This window comes from Vanessa cardui, chromosome 8, assembly GCF_905220365.1.
Source record: "Vanessa cardui chromosome 8, ilVanCard2.1, whole genome shotgun sequence".
Classification (NCBI taxonomy): Eukaryota; Metazoa; Arthropoda; class Insecta; order Lepidoptera; family Nymphalidae; genus Vanessa; species Vanessa cardui.
In genome coordinates, this window is record NC_061130.1 from 7,493,197 (window position 1) to 7,517,142 (window position 23,946).

At 31.2% G+C, this 23,946-nt stretch overlaps 1 protein-coding gene across 1 annotated transcript; it reads left to right on the forward strand.

Annotated features, from left to right (window-relative positions):
- The first annotated feature begins 953 nt into the window (after positions 1-953).
- On the forward strand, positions 954-3,113 carry LOC124531827 (39S ribosomal protein L46, mitochondrial). The gene is made up of 6 exons (XM_047106365.1): positions 954-1,156; positions 1,238-1,400; positions 1,475-1,608; positions 2,036-2,178; positions 2,301-2,426; positions 2,929-3,113. Exons 1-6 carry the CDS (start codon positions 1,096-1,098, stop codon positions 3,073-3,075), a joined length of 774 nt encoding a protein of 257 aa, XP_046962321.1. The 5' UTR covers positions 954-1,095; the 3' UTR covers positions 3,076-3,113.
- Positions 3,114-23,946: the final 20,833 nt, after the last annotated feature.

A 23,946-nucleotide genomic window follows, 5' to 3' on the forward strand; every position in this document is an offset into this window, starting at 1 on the left:
TTAAAGCCATCATTATTGTAATTGAGTAAGTTCAGAACAATCAATAAGCGCTAGTATAGGACAAAATCATATCATATCATATTCAATTCATACATATGCAAAATATTTATGACATATATTTGCATACGTTTGAATTGAAAATCAGCTACGAGCTGACCATAAATTTATATTCAAATTTATGAACTGGGATAACTTCAGGTACTTTTTTAAAAACCAATTTAATAGTACACACTATTAATTGAATGGAAAATCATTCGAATAGTCGTAACGATTCTAACGTAACTCGATGGTTAATATGAATAACATTTTTTAAAATGTTTCTAACTATTTTTAGTGGTAAATTTTAACGGCTTTGTACTATGTCTGGGTAGGTACCATTCGTACTACTCTTCAGATATTGTACCCTCAAACATCAATATTAACTATGTTGTATTCCGGTTTGAAATCGAACCAGTAACTACATGACTACAGACACGAGGGACTTATTGTTAGCACATTGCCGATATAAAGAAATGTTAAAATTTCTTACAATTCAAATGCTAAGGGAAAGTTTTGGATGTGGTCACTAATTTAGTAATTGGGGACCCATTGTCTTGTCAATAGACATATTTTTCAACGTATAACACAAAAGGTATAAAGAATATTTCAATACAAGTTCGTCAATTTTTTATAAACTACAACGTTCCATTCTTTTGCAAAAATAACAGTTTAAAATAATATAGTGTGAATGTTTGTGTTAATATCGCTAATGCGATATTAGCTCTTATCTATCACACAGCACTTATCAATCTGTTTTGTTTAATTAATTGTACGAAGTGTTCATTCTTATAATGGAGTTTAATCATCTTCTTTATAATTTTATTAATGTCAATTGAAATAAATTAAAAGAGTAAAAAAATCGTATATATCGTAGAATACCGATAATATATGTATTATTTTAATTTGTAGCAACACCTGATTCCAATGTCAATTTTGTTAAACGTCAATGTCATTCTCGTTTTTGATTTTCCTTTTTTTTCCAATTTATTAATATAAATATTAAATATATAGGTTAAGTTAGCAATACGAAATTTAGCAATTTCCGTATCAATTAAGATGTTTTTAAGAAAATTATTTCTTTCGGAAATATGTTTAAGTCATAGAATATTGGTTCGAGGTAATAATGTCAATACTGTTGTATTTTCTATTTAGTTAAGCAGCAAAATTAATCTGAAATATATCTGATTGTTGCTTGCAGATAAATCGTCTTGGGACATAGTAGCAGGAGTATGTGTCGAAAGGCTACCAGTAGTTACGCCACCACTCAACGATATTCAAAAAAAGTTCAAAAACATGCTGGGGAATATCGAAGTAGAAAAAAGTCTTAAATCAAATCATGAAATTAGAAAAGAGAATGATAAGTAAGTAAAATATAATAATATGTGTGATCGTATATATGATTTGATTAAAATTTACAATAAAAAAAATATTTCAGAGTACAAGCAGAACTTCTTAAAAATGAATCGGCAGATGTTGATTTGGATATTGTCAGTAAAATAACAGCTCAGGATTTTGAAGATGCATCTAAGGAAGAATTTGATAGTTTTAAATTTGCCAATATTGAAACAGGTATTTAGATATCTTCATGTTTTCATATTTCAGTTTTTTTTTTTCAGTAGTAGGTAGTAGTTATGGTTTTAATTTAGGGTCATATAAACAGTTACAATCTGAATTATTTATCATAACATTAGTCTATTGAATTTCCTTCATTTTAGTAATGTTGGTTCTTGGTAAAATAAATATTTATATTTTGATCAATAATAATAATATAGAACATTCAGTAGTGCTAAGGATATGTCATATTAAGGTTGCATAATTTATTGAAAAATAATAGTTAACAATACATAAAACTTTTACTAGAAATTGCAGCACATTTAAGAAGTTTTAGTATGTAAAATAATTAATTAGGTATGCTTTGTAGTTTTACCTGTTTAAATTTTAGATAATTAATTTTGCAATCATGAATTTCATATACCTGTTTAAAATACCCTTGCAGAAGCAGATAAAAAAGGTGATAAAAGTACTCATGATAGATTTCTTCAAAGGCATCTGGTGCTTGTAACTCAAGTGAAATTAGGAAAGGAGATCAAAACTATTCTTCCTCACGGAGTATGGGCAGAAGGAGAGACTTTAAGACAGGTAATGATATTTTAATAATGGTTTTATTATTTTGAAATACTTTATTAATTACTATTTTTATCTTCAAATTGATTGGAAAAATGTAGCTTATTTTTTAAACATTATATTATCTTTTTTTCCAGACAGCTGAACGAACACTTTTAGAACACTGTGGTTCTGGTATTAAAGTAAAATTTCTATCAAATGCTCCAAGTGGTTTTTATAAATATAAATATCCTTCGGAAGTTAATGGCAAAATTGGTGCCAAGGTATAATAGTTTATTTATATATGTATGTAAGATAAATCCTTCTAGTTTGATACTCATTGATGATTTGAAATAAGCTATTATTTTGTTATTATTATTATTATTATTGATTTTTATAAGACTTGAATAACCGTTCACAATATACCTAGAAGTTATTATATTCCACCTAGTCACTATTCTCCCATAGATAGAATTCTAAGCAAAGTTCTAAACAAACTGAGTGACACACAATAGACAAATTACATTTTACTACTTTTCCACCATTATTCACTCCTCACTGGTCAATGTGTCTGCATAGAATTACCAGGCTTTGCAACAAATCCAGCATGTTAGACAAACATTGTTCTAATGTTCTAAGAACTGATCTGGCCAATATGCCTTTCCAATGACCAATTGAATTTCCTTAAGGAAACAACAGGAAACAACAACTCATACATAAATGTTTAAGTGCATGAAGCATAGTTTGTATAATTATGATGTGTATAACTCGAAACTGTATTTTCAGGTATTTTTCTACTATGCAAATTATGAATCTGGTGAAACTGATAAGAAGTCAAAACCCAATTGGCTAACAAGGAATGAGTTAGCTGAAATATTACCAGAAAAGTACAATAAGTCTATCCAAAGTTTCTTGATTGAAGAAACATATTAGATTAATTCGAATAATTAGAAATAAATATTAGTTACTCATATGTCTTTTTTATTCAAGTAAAAGCATTTATATGTTTGATAGTATTTACAAATTCTTCTTAAGCACTTAATTACTGTTGGTCTTTATTTATAGTTAACTAGCTTCCTTCACACCACTTAGGTATTCCTCAAATTATCTCAGAACCGTCGGAATATTAAGTCTCATTATATTTTGAATCTGGCTGGACCAGGAGACTTTTACCATGGATCTGGGATACAACAGCCAGTTTATCCAGATTTTAGTTGGCCGAGAATGGATAGCTTTAGCTTAGCTTAGATAGCTTTAGCTGTTTACAGTATGCGCACATTTTTCTTTTAAAAATTTTTATTTTAAAAATTAAAGAATATAATAAGTATCATCAGCAAACAATACTATCTCGAGTTTATCACCTAAGAGATGTGGCAGGTCATTTATATAAACAAGGCAGAGAAATGGACCAAGAATTGATTCTTGAGGGACCCCCACAATAACCTGAGCCCAGGGAGATCTCTTTCCATTTACATCAACCCTCTGAATCCGATTGCTTAAATACGAAATCAGAAGACTGGGTGCAGTGTCCCTGATTCTATAATGACGTAGGTTTCTGACCAAGGTTTCGTGTTGCACACAATCAAAGGCCTTAGATAAATCACAAAAAATCCATCCTGTGACTCCTCCCAGGCCCTGTAAATAATTTTTACGAACTCAACACCAGCGTCAGTTGTCGAGCGAATCCTTGTAAATGCGGCCTCAGGTTTTTTAAACACATTTTGCCACTACTATGATATTGAATGAACAATTAACACGAAAAGTGTTTTCATTGGTATAAGCCAAGGGGTATTAATGGGACACAATGGTGCTTAAGAGAACTTAAAAAAACAAGCGGTACCCTCTGCATTTCTTCGGAGGCGCCACAGGATTTAAGTAAACTTTACAATAAGGTGTTTTTGAAAACTTTTACTGTCTGAGACGCTTACGGCAAGGGGAGAAGGTGCGTCGATGATCTTATGTGGATCGATTCAGAGAAGGCACTTTCCTTACACACCTGTTTCACTGTTTCATTCTACAAAGTGACGTGCGACCCCAAGCGGTACACTTGTAGCACTTCCTGCCTAATTAGTCTATGCAAGTGCTAACCGGAACATCCATGTCCGATACAAAGTCAAAGAATTTTAACTAAGCGAAAAAATACAATTGTTTGTACTTTGTACTCCAAAAACCACGTCCATGGGTTTTAAAATAGACAATATAAAAGGTCGTGAGCGAGTTTTTTCAAAAATCGTATAATTTCTTTGAAAGTACAGACTGATCCAATTGTACCGAAAATAAAAACAGTTCGTGCTACTTATCCAAAATTAAATAGAGAATAAATATTTTGTTGTACAAATAGCAGTCCTGTAATCAACTATCACAATTTACCTAAATTGTTTTTTATGAATCTTTTTAATAGCAGCACTTTTAATATGGAAAATCAAATAATAGATACACATCGTATTTAAAAATATTTAATTTAAATTAAATAATTATTAGTTATTAATAAACTTAACGAAATATTTTTTTTTTTCGAGGCCGCTGTAGGCAGTGGGTGTGGTCGAATTCCATTCAGGCCATCATTCATTGTTATAAATCTAGAATGTATAAAATATGATATCCGTTATTTTATTCATTTAAGACACAGTAACATAGCAACATAACTAAATATAATTGATAAAAAATGACATAAAAGTAAAAGTCTACAAATGCTCATTTGCTGGACTTGTGCCTGGAGGAAGGCTTGGTGATTTTCCACCACGGTGCTCTAACATGGGTTTTTAAATACACATTAGTGTTGATAATATTTGCGTATTTTAACTACATATAATTAATAAATAACTTACATGTATGTTTGTAGTTAATTAATATTAGTAACACTTATGAAGAAAGAGCCAAAATAATTTGTTTGTTTTTTTTTTTTATCGCATTTTATAATTTAAATAACGCTAAACTTATAAACAAATAGTAAGTATTTGGTATCTTATAAAGTTATTATATCACTTGTAACATTTAAAAAAAGAAATTAATAACTTCTTACGTGTGTCGTGACTAAAATAGAGATATTTTGTTGTTTGATTTCCTTTATGTTTAGATTAAGAAACAATTCTAACAATATTATATTATGATGGAAATTGTTATTACACAAAAGCTGTTCTTAAGTGCGCATTAAGCTGGCACTTCCCACGTTTACGGTGAAACAGTGTTTAACGCGAATCCCGTGGCAAATGTTTCACGTTAATGCTTCGAAATAGAAATTTATTCAAACAATGAGCGTGATTTATCGGTAAACAAATTGGATGCCCAATACCGAAGTTTCCAGGTCTAGATTGATACATGATTCTAAATTGAACCTTACTAGTCATGCTATAAAGGTCATTTATATACTCTATTTAGGAAGAAATAAAATTAAATTTGCTTTTGAAGTTTAATTCTATCATGTTGTGATGAAAGTTTAATTTACCTTGTGTAAATGGGTTAGGATGGAACATGTTGGCTGTACTTCTCAAGGCTCTTGGCCGTCTTTTCGTATTCGTTTACAAACATTGCGGCGTGCTGTTTTTCGTTTTGCTCGATGTAAGATTAAATAATTCTCAATGAAAAGTAAATAAACATTAACAAGTTTATTCGACATTGCATCAATTGGTCACTGTATTGTTTTAAGACGATTTGAGAGTAGGATATGTGATGTAAGTAAACATCAGAAGGGATGTTTTAGTTTCAAGATGTAGAATATAAACAGTAAAAAAACAGCCGCTGTGCTATTAAAATATATCTAATGAGTACGTACTATTGTCTGCATAATAATATATTTGATAAATAACAATAATTCATTAATATTTGTTCTCTTTATTATTTTTCTCTTCCTGTAATTTTTTAGTAAAGTTTAGTTTTTTTTTTTTTGGACAAAGTTGTTTATTCCTAGTACTATTTACCTGCATACTAATTAATTCATAGCTTATATTCGTTGGCATGTTGATTGATATTTCATTGAATCATTTTCAATTATGTTATTGAATGAAGTAATTATATATGTAATTTTGATATTTTTTCGTAAAACACCTCACTCGTTAACAAACTTAAGTAAATGTATCTCATTCGACCTACAAAGAGGAGCTATTTCCACGTTAGTCGGGCAGGCAACCTGCTGTGGCTGCCTCCCGTGGCTTTGGACTAACATAATTGACAAAATTCTTACAATAAAGCAATAATTATTTCTTTTACGCATTCCTTTATTTTAAGATAAGAATATCTTTATAATCTATGTTCATCATTCAGTTCTCGATGATATGTAAACCGTGGCAATCATAATTGTTGATAGGGTCATGTATAAAATACAAAAAAAAATCATTTGAATACATGACACTTATATCGTATAACTACTATTAAAAAAACCTTAATTGTTTCGAAATGTTTTACTCTTAATGAAGGTCCATATAGGTAAAATTTAATAATAACTCAACAATAATACTAAAAAATACTATTTTTATTTCAAAGGTAATGTAAAGTATTCATTTTTTTTCCTTTGATTTGATTGTAATCAACGTTATTTTTTTTTTCAATTATATTAATTGATAATTTATCAGACATTCCTAAGTCATCTTCGTTTCTTTTAATGACATTCTTGTCATTTAATTAATTATGATCGTGTCAAAGACCATTATTTTTAAAGGAAGATTATGGAATAGTCGTTGAAGCCGTTAGGAATAGGAAACAATACAATCTAGAATTACAATTACCTACGAGAAAACATTATCTTGCTAATGGCTACACATCGTTAGCTCAACATAAAAAACACCGACAGAACTCACATAAGCTGCGTTAAATACAGATAAAATTGGTAATAGAAACTGAGTGGGCCATTGTTCCAGTTTTAATGGACCACCCGACCGATATGAAGTGGAATTTCTGCAAAAACAGTTCTGAAACGTTGATGCCGAAAAAATAATAAGAAAAACAGTATACCGACTAGTCCCTCAAGGAATTCCGTAAAGTATTTTATCTCTGCCTTTCACAGGTCGATAGCGGTCGCAGTGTCAAACTGTTGACAATATAGACTTATCATTTAAGTGAGACCCTTTTTAACGTGATGATAATTAGAATTGTTTCGTATTCATGTATAGTCTTAAAATATTTGTTTGCTTTTTTTTTTGATTTAAAATAACTTATCAGTCGTTGATTAAACTTCAAGGATTATTTTTCAATTTGCTATAGAAAATAAATTCAATTTGCTTTAGAACTTTTCTAATGCTTTAAAATGTGCAAGATATTTTAATGAGAAATCTTAAGATTTTAAAATAAACAATAAATTATTATATATTTTCTTAAAATATTTTAGCACTTCAACTCAGTTTTAACTTTATTTACAGTAGTTGTTCACTATGAATACATAGTCCTTATTCTTTTCAATAAAAGAATAAAAGAAAAATCATAATATGGTCTACAGAAAAAAAATAGAACTACTAATTTTTCTGCATTTTTGTGTTAATAATTAAAATTACAAGACTAAGTTTAACTACTTTAATAATTTACTCATAAATTTTTATTGTTATTAATTTTCTTTATGACGAAGAGAACAAAATTTATTTAAATTTACCTTATACTGAAAAATAGCAATATTGCTTGTAAATGTTATCATCGGCGTTATTTTAAAAACAAAAAAAGTATCACGGTCCCACGCCTCTTATTTTTAATGTGAATACAATGAACATTGTTTTGTTAAAAAAAGTACCGTAAAAATTATCCCTGGTTGAACATTCTTAAGATAAAGTAGCGGCCACCTTCGATTATTTGAACTTAAAGAAATATACATTTTCTGCCATTCATTGTTGTTTATTCTTTCTCAGTAAATAATAAGTACCTAAGTGAGTTTTACTTGACAGTCCTCGAAATGTTTTCGATTATTGTAAAGTTTACGTGTTGTTTTGATTTAGTTAAGACTGTAAAGCCCAATTTAAGGGTTCATAAGGGTTCTAATAAAATCTCGGAGGTTGCATACGGGTGCGAACGCGACGGTGATGATTAAGGTTTAATAATAACAATCATAATAAACGTGTAGCTCATATAGTAGTGAAATGCATTACAATATAACTTTTATTTCCTGCTTTAAGATAATCATATCAATTGATTTGAAATTCGTAATAAAAATCAAAGAGTTAAAACCATTGCAAGTATTGCACAAATATAATATTCTCGAATCTAGATAATAAGCCATTTGTTTATAACTATGGAGGTGACTATCTTTTTACTCAACAAAACACAACAAAACTAAAACTTGAGTTAAAAAAGTTTAATTATGAAAAAGTAGAGGCTCCCTTACCTATAGATAAATGAAATAAACGTTCAGCCAAAAATTTACATAAGTAGGTAATTACACAATCACTTAAACTCACACAAAAACACACCAATACCATGATCAATACTTAGATTAATTTAGATAAGTCATAGTAAATTTTAAAAATTGCCATGTGTCATATTTAGCTTTATCTAAAAAAATATTGGTTGTTCGGCAAGGAACTGACTTATGACGCACGGTTTATAATACGCAAAAATAAGGTTCAAAATTAGTTAATACCTAAAATAGGCGTATTTGACAGTGTAGAAACTTTCAAAGCCTCTTTCGAGCTTTGCTCTACTCATTGGTTAGCGGAGCCTCTCCTTTTCGGACGAAGGTAATCTCGTCCCCTAAGCTCAAATACAGCAGAGCGAAGCCAGCCCAGCCCGGCTGATATCCTGCCACACCAGCGTTTATACGCTGTCATATTGATTCCGGCCGTCCCTCCTTGGGAGACGGCTAAAGGGACCTTTATTCTCTATAGCTAGCGATAACGTATATCATTATTTTGCATTTGTGGAATTTTCTCTCCATTTTCTTTACGTTTATTTCAGTATCAGTCCGTGTATGTAGCAGTCTCTAATCTTTGAAATTCAGTTTCTTTATAAACATTAAGCTAACCGAAGAAGTATGTATTAACGTGTTTGCACGTAGGGTAGTATTGGTGTATGGTTATTTGTAACCGATTACGTTCTTCTTTGATTTCGCTATATATTTAATATCTTATATTTTGTAGAACTAATTTATAGTCTTTGTTACTTACCTGCATGTTCGGATAATTTTCTAATTAATTTTGTCTAATAATAATAAGATAATTGAAGGTGAGTGCCAGAGTACCTACTATTAGTAATACTTCAGCAATTAAAAATTACTTAATTATTATTAAATGTTTAACACATTAATGTTATCAGATATAAAAGAGCCCGTTAATGATCAACTGCTGGAAAATCCCGAAAAAGAAGGTTTAGATCTTATTTCACGAAGCTACCCAAATACGTCTCTTACACATATTGTATTCGAGTGTTATTTAATAAGCAGGTTTCATATGAATTCATATTTGACCACACTGACGAGACTTCATGAGATAAGTTGATATTATAAACATAAATTAAGAGCACGATAAGTCAGTCTTAATTGATAAAATCGAAATGTTTTTGTTTAGTTTATATCCAGCAAGCCATCTCGCATCTGTTATCTGATAATTAAATGTAATACATAGCAATTAATATCATACACAGATGTTATAATTTCCTTACTTAGTGTAGATTTCATCACTAGTTTTTCATTAGTCATCTTAAGTATTCTTAATTGAAAATACCACATCAACACCATCTAGGGATATTTTGAATTTATTACTCAATTATTTCAAAATTTATTAAAGATAACATGCAACATGATTATATTTTCATAAAGCCCATTTATCTGACTATACTCCAGAATAATAAATAAAATTTTAACAAAAAGAAAAACCGACTTCAAACAAAACACTATTTTAAAACAAATAAAAATATACTAAAAAGTAGTAAAAATAATTGCATATTTAACATATTTTTGAGAGTCCTCCTAGGTAAAATGAAATGAAAAATATTAGACTAATTAAAAGTCGATTTCCGATTATATGACGTAGTTATAGTTATTGTTATATTTGGAGCCGGTGTCAGCCACGGGCACACGCTTCAACAATCAAAAGAAAGAATACGATACGAGCCTCTTGATTGACCCAGTATAATATCGTATAAAAGGTAATTTGTAAGAAACATATTTCTTAAAGTATTCTCGTATTGTTTTTTGATAGATATAGTATAGGGTTGGCTGACACCGACTCCAAATATAGCAATAATTATAACTACGTTATATAATCGTAAATCGACTTTTAAGTAGTCTAATATTTTTCATTTCATTTTACCTAGGAGGACTCTCAAAAATATGTTAAATATGCAATTATTTTTACTACTTTTTAGTATATTTTTATTTGTTTTAAAATAGTGTTTTGTTTGAAGTCGGTTTTTCTTTTTGTTAAAATTTTATTTATTTTTTGATTTTAAGTGAAGCTGATGTAGACTTACATTTTTTTCCTAATATGGATAGATTAAGCGTGCCGTTTATATGAATCAGAAACTACTTTGGGGACAATTTCAAAATAAACTTTCGAATAAAGCAAAAATAGACTTTCGAAAATGTTTAATACGTCACGCGGCGTAAACTACAAGGATCCCTCGAAAGAGCTGTAATCGAACTCAGCAAAAAATCTTTGAAAAAGACCAACTATATTTCGGACATCATATGACATCACATCACATACACAAAATTTGATTAAAGATAGTAAGAAATTCTGCCCCATATCGCACACTAACTGCGAGCCGTATAGGAGTTCTATCACTACATAGTATAAAACAAAGTCGCTTTCTCTGTTCCTATATCTTTAAATCTACGCAACGGATTTTGATGCGGTTTTTTTTAAAAGATAGTGTGATTCAAGGGGAAGGTTTGTGTATATAATACATGAACAATATAGTAAAGAAACACTGATAATTTTAGAAGTGTGCAATGTGATGTCGTAAATAAACAAATTCTGTAGTATATTTAGTATCAGTATTGCACCCGTGCGAAGCCGGGGTGGGTAGCTAGTTGATTATAATATTTGACTATGATAATTACATAAACATAACCACATTACGGAAGGTGACTCAAATATCCAAATAACTTAGAAAAAAAGATTCGACTGAGTATCGCTAACGTGCTCCTCAGAATTGTTCCGTTCCCTTCCGTTCCGTTACTTTGTCATGGATCCTGTGCTCAGAACCTTACCAAACTTTCACCAAATTACCCTTGAAGTATATATTTTATAGTAAAAAAAGAATTATCAAAATTGGTTAACGTGATTTTCAGTTATTCACCGATTTGTCGCGCATATACATAATGCAAATTTAAGACTTATGTCGTTTTCAAATGTATACCATCATCGGAAAAATATAAAAAAAAAATGGGACCCCACGGGAAGCACTACCTTTCAAACAAAAAAAAAATTATCAAAATCGGTCCACCCAGTGAAAAGTTATGAGGTAACAAACATAAAAAAAAAAAAAAAAAAAAAAAAATACAGACGAATTGATAACCTCCTCCTTTTGGAAGTCGGTTGAAAAATAAACCTTATTATTTTGCTTAAACAATTCTATTCTTAAATAAAGAAAAAACGTAAAATAATGGTAAAACTAACAAATTAACAATTAATGTTTGTCTCAGAAAAATGTGAAAAATGTAGAAAAGTTATTGTTTTTAAAAGTCATATGAAAAATCAGTAGTCTGTAAAACTACCCAGGACATTTATAACGGTCCTGCAACAACTTTTCATACTTTTGATTAAGTTATCCAAGTCTTGCTGCGGTAGGTATATTGTCCCAGGTCTGACTAAGATGCAAATAAGTGGCTCATCCGTTGCAATATTTGCAGGGAAATTCTTCAAAGCCCTTCTTTAGAGTATGTCCCACGCGTGCTCTATGGGGTTTAGGTCAGGTGATTGAGCGGGATAGCCTAAGACTGATACGTCTTGTTCCTACAACCACCACTCGTCACCACTACCGCTGTGTGCGGACGGGCGCTATCGTGCATGAGCGTGAATTCTTGGCCCGTTTTTAGTCTATGGGGCTAAATTATTGGCACAATTATCTCGTTACGCTATTTTTCGGCCGCCATGTGGTTTCTAATCCAAACGAGGTCTGTTCTTCGACCACGATGAATTCTTGTCCAAACCATAATTATGCCGCCGTGGTATGTATGGACTTTCTGAAGATGTTGCAGACGGCTATCATGACCAGGGAATCTCAAAACACGTACGCTACGTATGATGTACGTACGATGAGTCCCGGTTCGGTTTCCATCCCGATAGGATGGAAACCGAACCGGGACTCATCGGCAAACAGCACTACAGACGACTGGTTATCTTCCGACAGCAAATTTACACGAACCCACTCTAGTCGACGCCCACGATTTCCTCGGCGTAGTGCTGGAGTACGAAGCGGTCTGCAAGCATGAAGTTAAGCTTCATGCAGCCTTCTCCTTACAGTTTGGTCACTCACAAGCAAATGGTCCTCTGCTGGAGCCTCTGAACCAATTGAAGTGCCGAAACATTTGGTTCTCTTTTTGCGGTAACTTGCTAATATCGGTCTTGTTGTTGATTGGTTTTGCGCTTCCCACCTGGATATCTTTCAGTTACTTTACCAGTAGCACGGTAGCGTGACCATAACCTAGATATAACATTTTGTCTTGTTTCAATCTCCTCAGCAATACTCCGTTGAGTAGCCTCAGCTTGGAGCATGCGTACTGCCCTTAGCATTTCTTCTCTCGTTAAATGGCACCGCTGCATGATACACACAATAGGTTTAACTCGAAATTAATCGATAACTTGTTATAAAACTTAAATTTGACACAAAAAAATATCTTAATATGACAAATTCAAATTTAGAATCGTCCAAGAAGGTTTACAAAATAGTCTTTCATCAAAAGATTTTAAAACTGGCTATGATTTTTTGAGTTTAAGAATTTTATACAAAATATTCCTAGACGGTGTTGATGTGTATGTAATATAGTTCAATAATATGATACATAGGAATTGAAAACTTACATCTAACTCGTATATAATATTCGTATAATTATATTAATTACATTTCAATTTCTTTACAGATTTCTTGAGATATTGTTTATGTTCTTAACCTATTAATAATTTAACATTAAATTATACGTTTGAATTTAATCTATCTTCTTCAACGTAAATACTGTTCCTACATACGTACTTACATTTTATATTCTTTTTAAATTCACATATATTATATTTCAAGAAAACCCAGTACCTATTTCCCTTTACTTATTCACTATTGAGATGAATTATGGAGAGGGCGCGATGATTTTTTTTATTATTTTACCTACAGCTTTTGCCTATGCATACATAGGATAGATATATGCATACATTAAAAAAATACTTTAACTTGTACCTCATGGTCATTCTACTTAATAATTATTAGATATACACATACATACTACTAATGTTATAAACATAGCTTAAATTGCTGTTCAAGATAATATAAATGACTAGTTTTTGCCTACACACCATATATTTAGTTGTTTTTTTAACAATCCGGTAACACTTAGCGAGTAAAATGGAGTCAAAATAATTCAAAATTTAATTAAATGTAAAAAAATTTTAACATTACACACACAATGAAATCTTTTACTCATAAATCGAAAAAAAACAACGATTTTCATTTTTCAATACAGAAAGTACGAACTTTGATATCCATTTCACTGATCCATTTCATTCAAAGCTGGCGTAACAACTGTCATAAACAAGAGCTTAAACGAAGTCTGAAATTTCACCATCTTAAGATGTGAAATGCGAAAAACTCTAAATCGACTGCCTTATATAATATGTACAAAGTCGCTTCCCGCCCTATACACGCTTAAATGTTTTAAACTACGCAACGGATTCTATTGCGGTTTTATTACTAAATTGAATGATTTAAGAGGAAGATTTATGAGTATTATAATAAATGCATATTAAAGTAGAGAAAAGGCGAGATTTTCACCTTTCCTAACAGCAAATAATAAGAGGTTTTCTATATGTTTTAATTTTTAAAACTTTAAATATAATAATGGTGTATAATCCTAATACTTAAAATTATAACTTACTTTCAACCTAAGTTATTTAATTATTTTCATATTTCTGACATCAGAAATAAAACATTTCCTTTCTTGACTTTCAATCCGTTTAGTAGAGCATTTGTGAAAAATTATTCCTATGATTTTAACTACGTATAAGGAATTATTGTGAACATTTTTAACCCAATAAACCATTAGTTTAACCTAAGTTATTTAATTATTTTCATATTTCTGACATCAGAAATAAAACATTTCCTTTCTTGACTTTCAATCCGTTTAGTAGAGCATTTGTGAAAAATTATTCCTATGATTTTAACTACGTATAAGGAATTATTGTGAACATTTTTAACCCAATAAACCATTAGTTTAACCTAAGTTATTTAATTATTTTCATATTTCTGACATCAGAAATAAAACATTTCCTTTCTTGACTTTCAATCCGTTTAGTAGAGCATTTGTGAAAAATTATTCCTATGATTTTAACTACGTATAAGGAATTATTGTGAACATTTTTAACCCAATAAACCATTAGTTTAACCTAAGTTATTTAATTATTTTCATATTTCTGACATCAGAAATAAAACATTTCCTTTCTTGACTTTCAATCCGTTTAGTAGAGCATTTGTGAAAAATTATTCCTATGATTTTAACTACGTATAAGGAATTATTGTGAACATTTTTAACCCAATAAACCATTAGTTTAACCTAAGTTATTTAATTATTTTCATATTTCCGACATCAGAAATAACACATTTCCTTTCTTGACTTTCAATCCGTTTAGTAGAGCATTTGTGAAAAATTATTCCTATGAGCTTAACTACGTATAAGGAATTATTGTGAACATTTTTAACCCAATAAACCATTAGTTTAACCTAAGTTATTTAATTATTTTCATATTTCCGACATCAGAAATAACACATTTCCTTTCTTGACTTTCAATCCGTTTAGTAGAGCATTTGTGAAAAATTATTCCTATGAGCTTAACTACGTATAAGGAATTATTGTGAACATTTTTAACCCAATAAACCATTAGTTTAACCTAAGTTATTTAATTATTTTCATATTTCCGACATCAGAAATAACACATTTCCTTTCTTGACTTTCAATCCGTTTAGTAGAGCATTTGTGAAAAATTATTCCTATGAGCTTAACTACGTATAAGGAATTATTGTGAAAATTTGTAACCCAATAAACTAATAGTTTGGGTTGGACATTGTAAGAATTAAAATTTGTCAATAATTTAAATTTTTTTATTGTTTTTATCAGTCAAATAGATACGTCAAAGAAAGCTATGTACGTCCACGTAGGAACCGATACCAATGAAACAAAAGTTTAAATTATCCAGATCGTTGTAGTTGTTTTTGCCTAATGCCAAATTGCCTTTACACTAATCGCCATGTTCTACATGAGCAGCGTGTAGATCTTATTAAAAAATTATATATTGCTGCATTCATGACAATTTAATAACGGACATGAACAGCAGGCAGGCAGGCAGTGAAACACTATAAACTAACAAAATAGGTAGATTAAGATTAAAAATATTATAGTAGGTACATATTACAAGAATACAATAAATTTTATTGTAAACGACTACAATCACATTAAGGCTTGTATCAAAAATCAATCACGCCTTTATTCGATGGCGGAGATGAGTTGACTGGATGGCTATGTAGCATGTGGTACGGCATGGAATGTGTGAGCGTGTAGTATGTAGACGGGGCGCGGGGCGCACGCTGCCAGGTGGGCTCCCATTAGCAGCGGCGAGGCTCGAGCGGCCGCTCTTCATCTTTATGATAATTATTTTCTGTTTGTTTTCGTCGAAGAATCGGCCCGCCTCGCCAGCCAACGCTTCTCAGAACCATCTTCCATTGTGGTAAATTAAAGCCGCCCGGACCCCTGCCACGACGAGAGATAATTCGACAGGATGCCGTATATTATTAATTGCACTATGACTTGTGGAAATGGAGCTTCGAGTTCAGTGAGTCATTCATTCTGGTAGAAGCGACGCAACGCCGCGTGGGAACGAGCGGCACTCGTGATTTACACTCGCCTCCATTTACGAGCTTTTAAAATTCTGTCTAAAATAGACTCTTAAGACTTTTCCTTTTTACATTCCTTGTAGTTGTCAGAATGTTCATTTACGAATTACATTTTACTGATCGTTTAACTCTCAAATCAATTTGGCATCGTAGGGAAAAAGCGATAAATTTTCAATTAACCGCATCGCAAACGCCGAATTGGCATCGAGAGACGAGTTCGTTAACAACAGTTAACAAGGTAATAAATAGGGGTTTTGATGTGGGCACTAGCGACCAATAAAAATAAAAAAACTGTAAATAAGCCGAAGCTCGCAATAAAAAGAGGAACCTTATAATGTTTACAATCTTGTGGCTTTATTCACTTTGTGTTCCAATTTCATGCTAAATCGAGCGGATAAAATCCTTCTTTATCAGGCAGACTAACCGTCTCGGCGTAGTCCTCTCCTCCGGCCGATCCCCTCCCGCGCCGCAGCCGTGCCTCTGCCGAGCTGCTGTCGGATCAAATCAGTCTGTGCTTTGAGCCGCTATTAAATTCAAATTTAAAACACACCCTTAACGAAGCATAACGCGTTGAAAGGATACATTTTATGATAATTCAATTTGTAGAAACGAATGGTACCCTTACTATTAACTCGACATCAGTGTAAATTAGTAAGTAAATACGATTATATATTTGTGCTAAAGTAATATTTATATATAAACATTGCACAATCTTGATATTAGGTGCAGGAGATGGAAGCACCGGATGCATTGAGCAGAATTAACTTTAAAAAAATGTAGAAAAAATTCAATTACATTCTTTATTATAAAGAGACATAACTCCGAGAACGCAGTAACTTAAGCAATTCGATAAGACCTAAAAGCCTTTTCATACTAATAAATTGTTTTTCCTTTCAGAACTCTTAATTATCTCATCGCCTGTGAATTTGTATTAGGTAAGGTTAGGATTCATATAGAAACAAACTTTATATTGGTTGTTTGTGTACAAATGAACTTGTAACAAACGGATTATTTAATACAAAAATATATAAGAGTTCATTTGTACAGAATATTCATTTGAAAGATGGTTTTAATAATGTTTACATCCTCGTATGCATCGGTCAAAACTTTGATAACTCAGATGAAATATAGGTCACGTAAACAGTTACAATATTAAGCGGTAAACGCTCGTTTTCCTCGGCATGTGTGAAGTGCACATGGGACTCAAGAGTGCATTGGTTAGGAGGCTCGACGGGTTATTAATTTTATGGTGTCGATGGCCGCACGCACCTGGCTGCAGCGGTCACTGCCGCTGTCTCAAGCCACCTCGCCCTCCCCACCCCTCACCCCGCACCGGAATCAATCACGTATTTGTGTACACATGTTTCGTTATTGTCATTCGTGTAAACGTTTCGTGAAGATGTTTTAAAAGACCCTTAAGTAGCTAACCTTATTTTTTTTATTTTTTATTCATCCCGTTAAGATTTTCTTTACTTAAAACTTTGATACTAGATCTTTAATCTGGTTGAGACTCTGACAAAACAAATAAAAATTCAATCGTATTGCACATAACTTAACCAAGATTGAATAAATCAAATTATTTCATTGTTACTTAATTTTGTAATAAAATAGAAACAATATATGTATTCAGCATTAGACACAATTCATAATACCTATGTGAGACCCAAAAAACAAATGAATACGATCAGTTAATAAAACCATACTATTTTATTTACGCATCACGTATTGACAAAACTTAATCATTTACAGAGCCCAGAAAGTATGTAGACAGCATTCCCCTCCTAATCGAACTGGTTGGAGGTTGTACGTGCATTACAATGTAAATGGCACATTCGTCTGCAGGTGCCGCTGAGAACTCGAACGCTTACCAATATACTACCTTTTGAACATTTTTTTATGTACTACACTTCTCTTTTCGGGAGTAAAAATGTTGAGTAAACAATATCAATTAGAACCGGTTGACATGCTATAAAGCAATAGTAATGGTTTTCGGTGTTTTAACGGTAATGTAACTTACGAGACACGCGGGCGACGTAAGGAAAAAATATTGTGGACGCATTATTGTATCATTTACCCTAACACTTGACACCTATTCGACTTTTAAACACGTCGTCGTAAATATAATGTAACACGTTCGAAAATTTCTCTAAAAAAGAGCTCTCTTAAAAATATTAAAAAAAAAATGAATCAGAGACGGCTTGATTGTTTAGTATCGGTAATAATAATTAGATTATATGGATCTTCTTAAAAGGGATAGTTAAAAAATCAACATTATAATTTTTTCATTAAGCAAATACTTAATAACAAATTTGTAAGAAAATACCTATATGTCATCAGCTTATATCTCCCGTGTGTGTATTGTGCATATGTAGTTGTGAGTGATCTTTGAGCATATTACTTAAAAAAACAATTTCCATACATTTAGAATGACTTGAATAGAGACAACGTGTTTCGCTCAATGCAAATCAATTGTTAACGTGTTTGCGGGGTATTACTTATCACATTAGCAATATAATTTATCTATAATAATTTACATTATAATTAATTACTATATTATTTCCCTTTGCGCGTGTCTAAGCGAATTAATGAACCTTGTCATTGCTGTTTGTAATTTATATATACGTCGTCACAACATGATTCTATAGGCATTTAATCAAGGTTTTCATCATAAAAAATTCCATGTATAGTGATTTTCCGTACTTTTAACGAATGTCATAAAATAAGTGGGTTTGAAAAAAAGAACATACGTAGTATTGCTTGAATACTGGCTAACATATATCTACATTGTTTTATTTCTTTGGCAAAACACAGCATATAAACTGCAATTAACAATACAATATTGAACTTTTATGTTGCATACTTTCATTAGATTTGGCAAATTCATAGATGAATATGATTCAACCTTGCTTTGAAGTACTTTTTTTTTCGTTCGAAATGAAATATTATCGAAGTAATGTCTAAACAGTATTTACAATACTTTAACATGTCTTACAAATATCTAAATATCTATTCTAATTCTTTTTGAATAGCAATTTTTAAAAAACCTTTTTAAACAACTAGGTAAGAATATTTTATAAAATGTTGTATTAACCGATGTCACAGTTTAAAGAATTTCGTTGTTCATAAATTAAATTCTAGACAAAAGAGTGTCTCTCTCTAGTCTAATGCGTATATTTTAATAACACCATTAATATATTAACATCATATTTATATCCTTTCTTCTGTCTCAATTTATTATTTGTGGCCTGTAGTTGGTCCTACGTCTGAACTTACTGAGTGTAATTCCATCGGTTTATGAGATTGAGGAAATGCAGAGCTAGACTGTGTTTACCCACATGCTTGACCATTAAAATATCCCCTGCGCTTGCGGCAAATGGCTTGAGTCCGTTGATAATAACCACTGAGACCAGAGAATATCATAATTTCATAACATACTAGTACATTTTGTTTTTTACTATACAATTTACTAATGAGTCGATGATTTTTTCTTCAGGAAAAATTTTAGTACACTAACAATTTTTCTTCATAATCATATTTTATTTCATAATTCTTCATAATTTTAATTCATAATCCAACGGGGCAGCAAAACACGACCAGAGAGTTTAGATGCAGTGAAGACACCAAGAATTTCTTGATAGGAAGGCCTATTTTTGACCCAGAAATTTTAACCAAGGATATTGCGATATGGTCTAATAATTATAAAGTGAAAATTATAAGGTAGTCGAAGATATCAATTCAAAATTTTAAATAAATTTGAAAATATTAAAGTAATCAGACGATTTAGGATAATCCTAATAAAAGGAAGTTGATATCGAATTAGTCTATTTATTGTGTGAAATATTTTTCATTCGAAAAAAGTACATACTTCTAACCGTTAAGATTTCTACTGTGCACTACTTAAAGACAAATTATAAAGAGCAATTTAGATTATTTTCATTTGTTTATTTTACGTGTATAAATTGTGTTACTAAATTTGTTTAATTACAAGTTTACAGTAAAATGCTTTTGTTGTTACGTCATCGTATAAATTTCACCTTTTATTTACATATTCTAGAATAGTAGAGTAATATAAAGAGAGTAACAGTAAAATAGTATTAATCAGAATATAAATAAGGGATTTAGATGTATTATTTATTTTAATTATCAAATATTTACAAACGCAGATTCTTAAACTATTTTTAAGTAAATTAAAATAATCATTAAATTTGTTGCGCAAGCATCCTAAAAAAGACAAAGGCATAGCATGACGAACGTTTTAGCACTTCCATAAAAATTTAAAAGAAACTGTCAATAAACGTTCAATAAATTAATAAGTCATCGTCAAATGCCTCCAATTACAAGACAATATAAAAGCGAAGTCAAGCAGGTAAACTAAATAGAGCTGTTATAAATTTTACAAGAGCGGCCGAAGCCCACACTGGCTCTCGACCGCATTATGCAGTTTTTTTCGTCAACTTTTTGCTCGTTGGTATTTGCTTTGTGAGCTTACTTCCGTCGGGACTTTTTTATGGTGGCGCTTGTTTTGAACACAGAGGTTGTACTATAAGAGACGAAATACCGTGTCAGCACCACCATCCTTTACACTCTATGGTACGACCCTGCGCGGTGGCGCAAACTGACCGCGCGTCTGTACCTACCTGTCGTGCGTCAGCACATTGGTATGCTGTAGGTGTTTTGCATTGCTATTTTATTTTTGATGCTCCGTAACAATTATTGCTAATGTATAGGTATGTACATTTTTTTTGGGTAAACAGACTTGTCTAATTATATAACTGTCGTCATGATGAAAAATAATACCTTCGTCTTAGTCTAATAAATTTGTGTCACATTTTTTTCATCTCAGTACAATTTTCATGTAATATGCTTCAAATTTGTCCGACTAATTAAGTCTTTGAAATTCCGAGTATGACGCACATCTATTTATGATTATTAAACAAAGGTACCGTGTATTGAATAATTTGAAAAAAGTGTGTCCGCGTTATCTTAAAATCTTACATCTTTGTGCGTTCCTTAACTTTCTCCGAGTGTCAGTGTCATTTTTTCACTATAGATTAATGTCGAGAAGCCCCGTGTTTGTGTTTTGTCTGAAAATTAGATAATCGCCATTGTCCTGTAAGCGCCAGCGGCGCTCTCAGAGAGCTCCTGTACTCAGAACCATTAGCCATTGTGTATTTATTTACAAAGAATTGTTTTAAGTATTTCATGTCGTGCTGAACATCTAAATCCTCACGATACGATGTTTTTTGTGTTACTCATAAAAGTAGCACCGCTGGAGCGACCTCTTCTGCGACGCACTATTGTTTGACGTTTAATGTTATCAACAATTTATCAGTGAAACGTTAGAAGGTAGCGGTTAAGTATTGTGATTCATGCTCTCAGTTTTAAATGACTCATTTGTTTTTTATAATCATAAACCCTTGGGCAGATTCCTTGTAAGATATATTTTGAAAGGAGGGTTACCTTTCAGCTTAACTATAATGTACTTACGGTAAATTTACATGTTTGAACTGGTTGAAACACAAAACGAAACCATCGATGCTTTCATAGCAACCTTATCGATTTGAATTGCATATTTTATATTAAAGCTGGGGATGGATATTGTGATTAAGTTAATAATATAATATTTTAGAAATACAGTATTATTTTACTTGACATGAATAATTTATTCAATAATTATTCGATCATGCTGCAGGTTTCCTACTATATTCCTTCAGCAACATACTCGAGATAAATTATAAAAATAACATGACATTGTATATTACTATTGTTGCTTCTTAAACCTAAGTTTGGTTTTAAACTCTGAGATATTTTTTTAATATCTCAACTTGCGTTTAATTGTAGATACTTATCTAATAACATTTTTCTGGATTATGATTAAAATTTTAAAATTGGGTGACTTAAGATCCTATTCCAAAAAGCGATGAATGGCCTAGTAACCAAGCGTTCTATAGTCAATTATAAACTCCATTATTTTAATAATTAATGTTTAATAAAAAAAGGTACAAATACTAAACATAATCACTATGGATTATATATAATTTTTAAAAACAAATTTCAGATATCGAAGGACGAAACTTACACGATTTTATTGATACTGTATGAGATCATCATTAATTTTCGACGCATTTTAGAGTGGAACGTATAAATGAATCAGAGCTTCGGCAGGGTACCAATTAGATACGTGCGTGGCTCGTTAGTTGGGAAGAAGATAATTTCTTTATCGCCAAGCCTGCGTGCGGTCCGCCTCATCTCCGTCTTTGGACTCGGCCGCTAAAACCCCAAAGGAATCGTTCAATTTCAACTAAATCATACGTTCTCTATTATGGATTAAAATATTTGTCATTTCAATAAAAACTATACGATGCTTATTTCGAAATATTACATTATCATTTAATTACTTATTTAAAATAAACTTCTATAATTAAGTAGTTTAAAAAGTCTAAACACATTTTATTGATCGATATTATTATATGTACTTATTATAAATTTATATACGAATTAATGTATTATTAATTTCTAACGAAAAATGTTAATGGGCAAGTATATATACTTTTCAAAAACTTTTTAGTAAATAATGTAATATCTAAGTATAGTTTCAGTACATTGTATTTATAAATACTTTCGAAACTACCGACTTCGTGGGGGTAAAATTTATACAAATTTATCCATTTTCTATTTATAAAGCTGAAATTACCAAAATTCCTTTCTTATCGTAAGCTTTGGATGTAAAAATGATTAAAAAGTATATTTCTAGACTCACTGGTTTTTGACAACAGTTGACAGCTTAAGACTTTTGTTGGTAGTAGATAATAGTGTCAAATAAACATAATTTTGTCTTAATTTTTTTTTAATTACACGAATGATATTTCTACGAAAACTACAAAAAATGTAATCGTATTGATTTACAAAATTTTTACATGGAAAGGTATGAAACTGTTACAAGTTAAATGATTTAAAAACTTATTATTTAGGAGGTTCATTGATATGTATACCCAGGTAAATAAAAATCACGTTCAAATACAATTTTTGAAAAATAAAAGAAAATAATGCCAAAAAAGAAAACCATAGGCCACAATCAGTACCTAAATAAAGTGTAAGAGGCCGACTACTATTGTATTATTTATAAAATATCAAAATAATATAACCAACTGACTAAATACTAAATTCATAATATACGAACTTTGTGCATCGAATTTCCACATTATTGCAAGAATGATACAACACGATAATCTCTATAACGAATCATTCTCCAAGCTGGTAGTATGATAATAAGATTTTCAAAATCGTGAGTAAATATTTGCCCGTCTGACCATTTCTTAAGGCAAGATGAGAGGAACAAAAAATATCTTAACAAGAAGGTCCTGTGGGAGCGGCCGTGAAACGAAATGGATATATGCAGTGACCCTGAGTGTGAGCAGACCAGAGAACGACACGCCCACAACCACCCACGAAGTCGTAAACAGTCCAAATCCTTTGCACGCATTCATGTATCCCAAATCGAAATCGCTCCAAGCATCATATCGACCTTTAGCAGAGAATAACTGTCTTTTATTCCCCTCTTACAGAGTCCACACTCCTTTGAAGCATTTTAAATAAGTTATTCTATGTCTTTTTCATTTTATGATCGAGATTATAATGATAAATAACTCAAGAGATAAATCCAATTCGAGAATAATAATTGATTTTGATGTCTTAAGTTCGACACGATTTGATAGGTAAATACAGATTTCGAATAGAGATATGTGAGTATTGTTGTTTATTACGTTAGGATGTTTTATATTTAGATTGTTTCAAGTA

Excerpts from the sequence above, each read along its gene's own strand:
- LOC124531827 (XM_047106365.1), top strand. The coding sequence starts at position 1,096 with ATGTTTTTAAGAAAATTATTTCTTTCGGAAATATGTTTAAGTCATAGA. Across the intron at positions 2,179-2,300 it reads AAGGAGAGACTTTAAGACAG|ACAGCTGAACGAACACTTTT; the intron begins GTAATGATATTT and ends CTTTTTTTCCAG. Across the intron at positions 2,427-2,928 it reads ATGGCAAAATTGGTGCCAAG|GTATTTTTCTACTATGCAAA; the intron begins GTATAATAGTTT and ends CTGTATTTTCAG.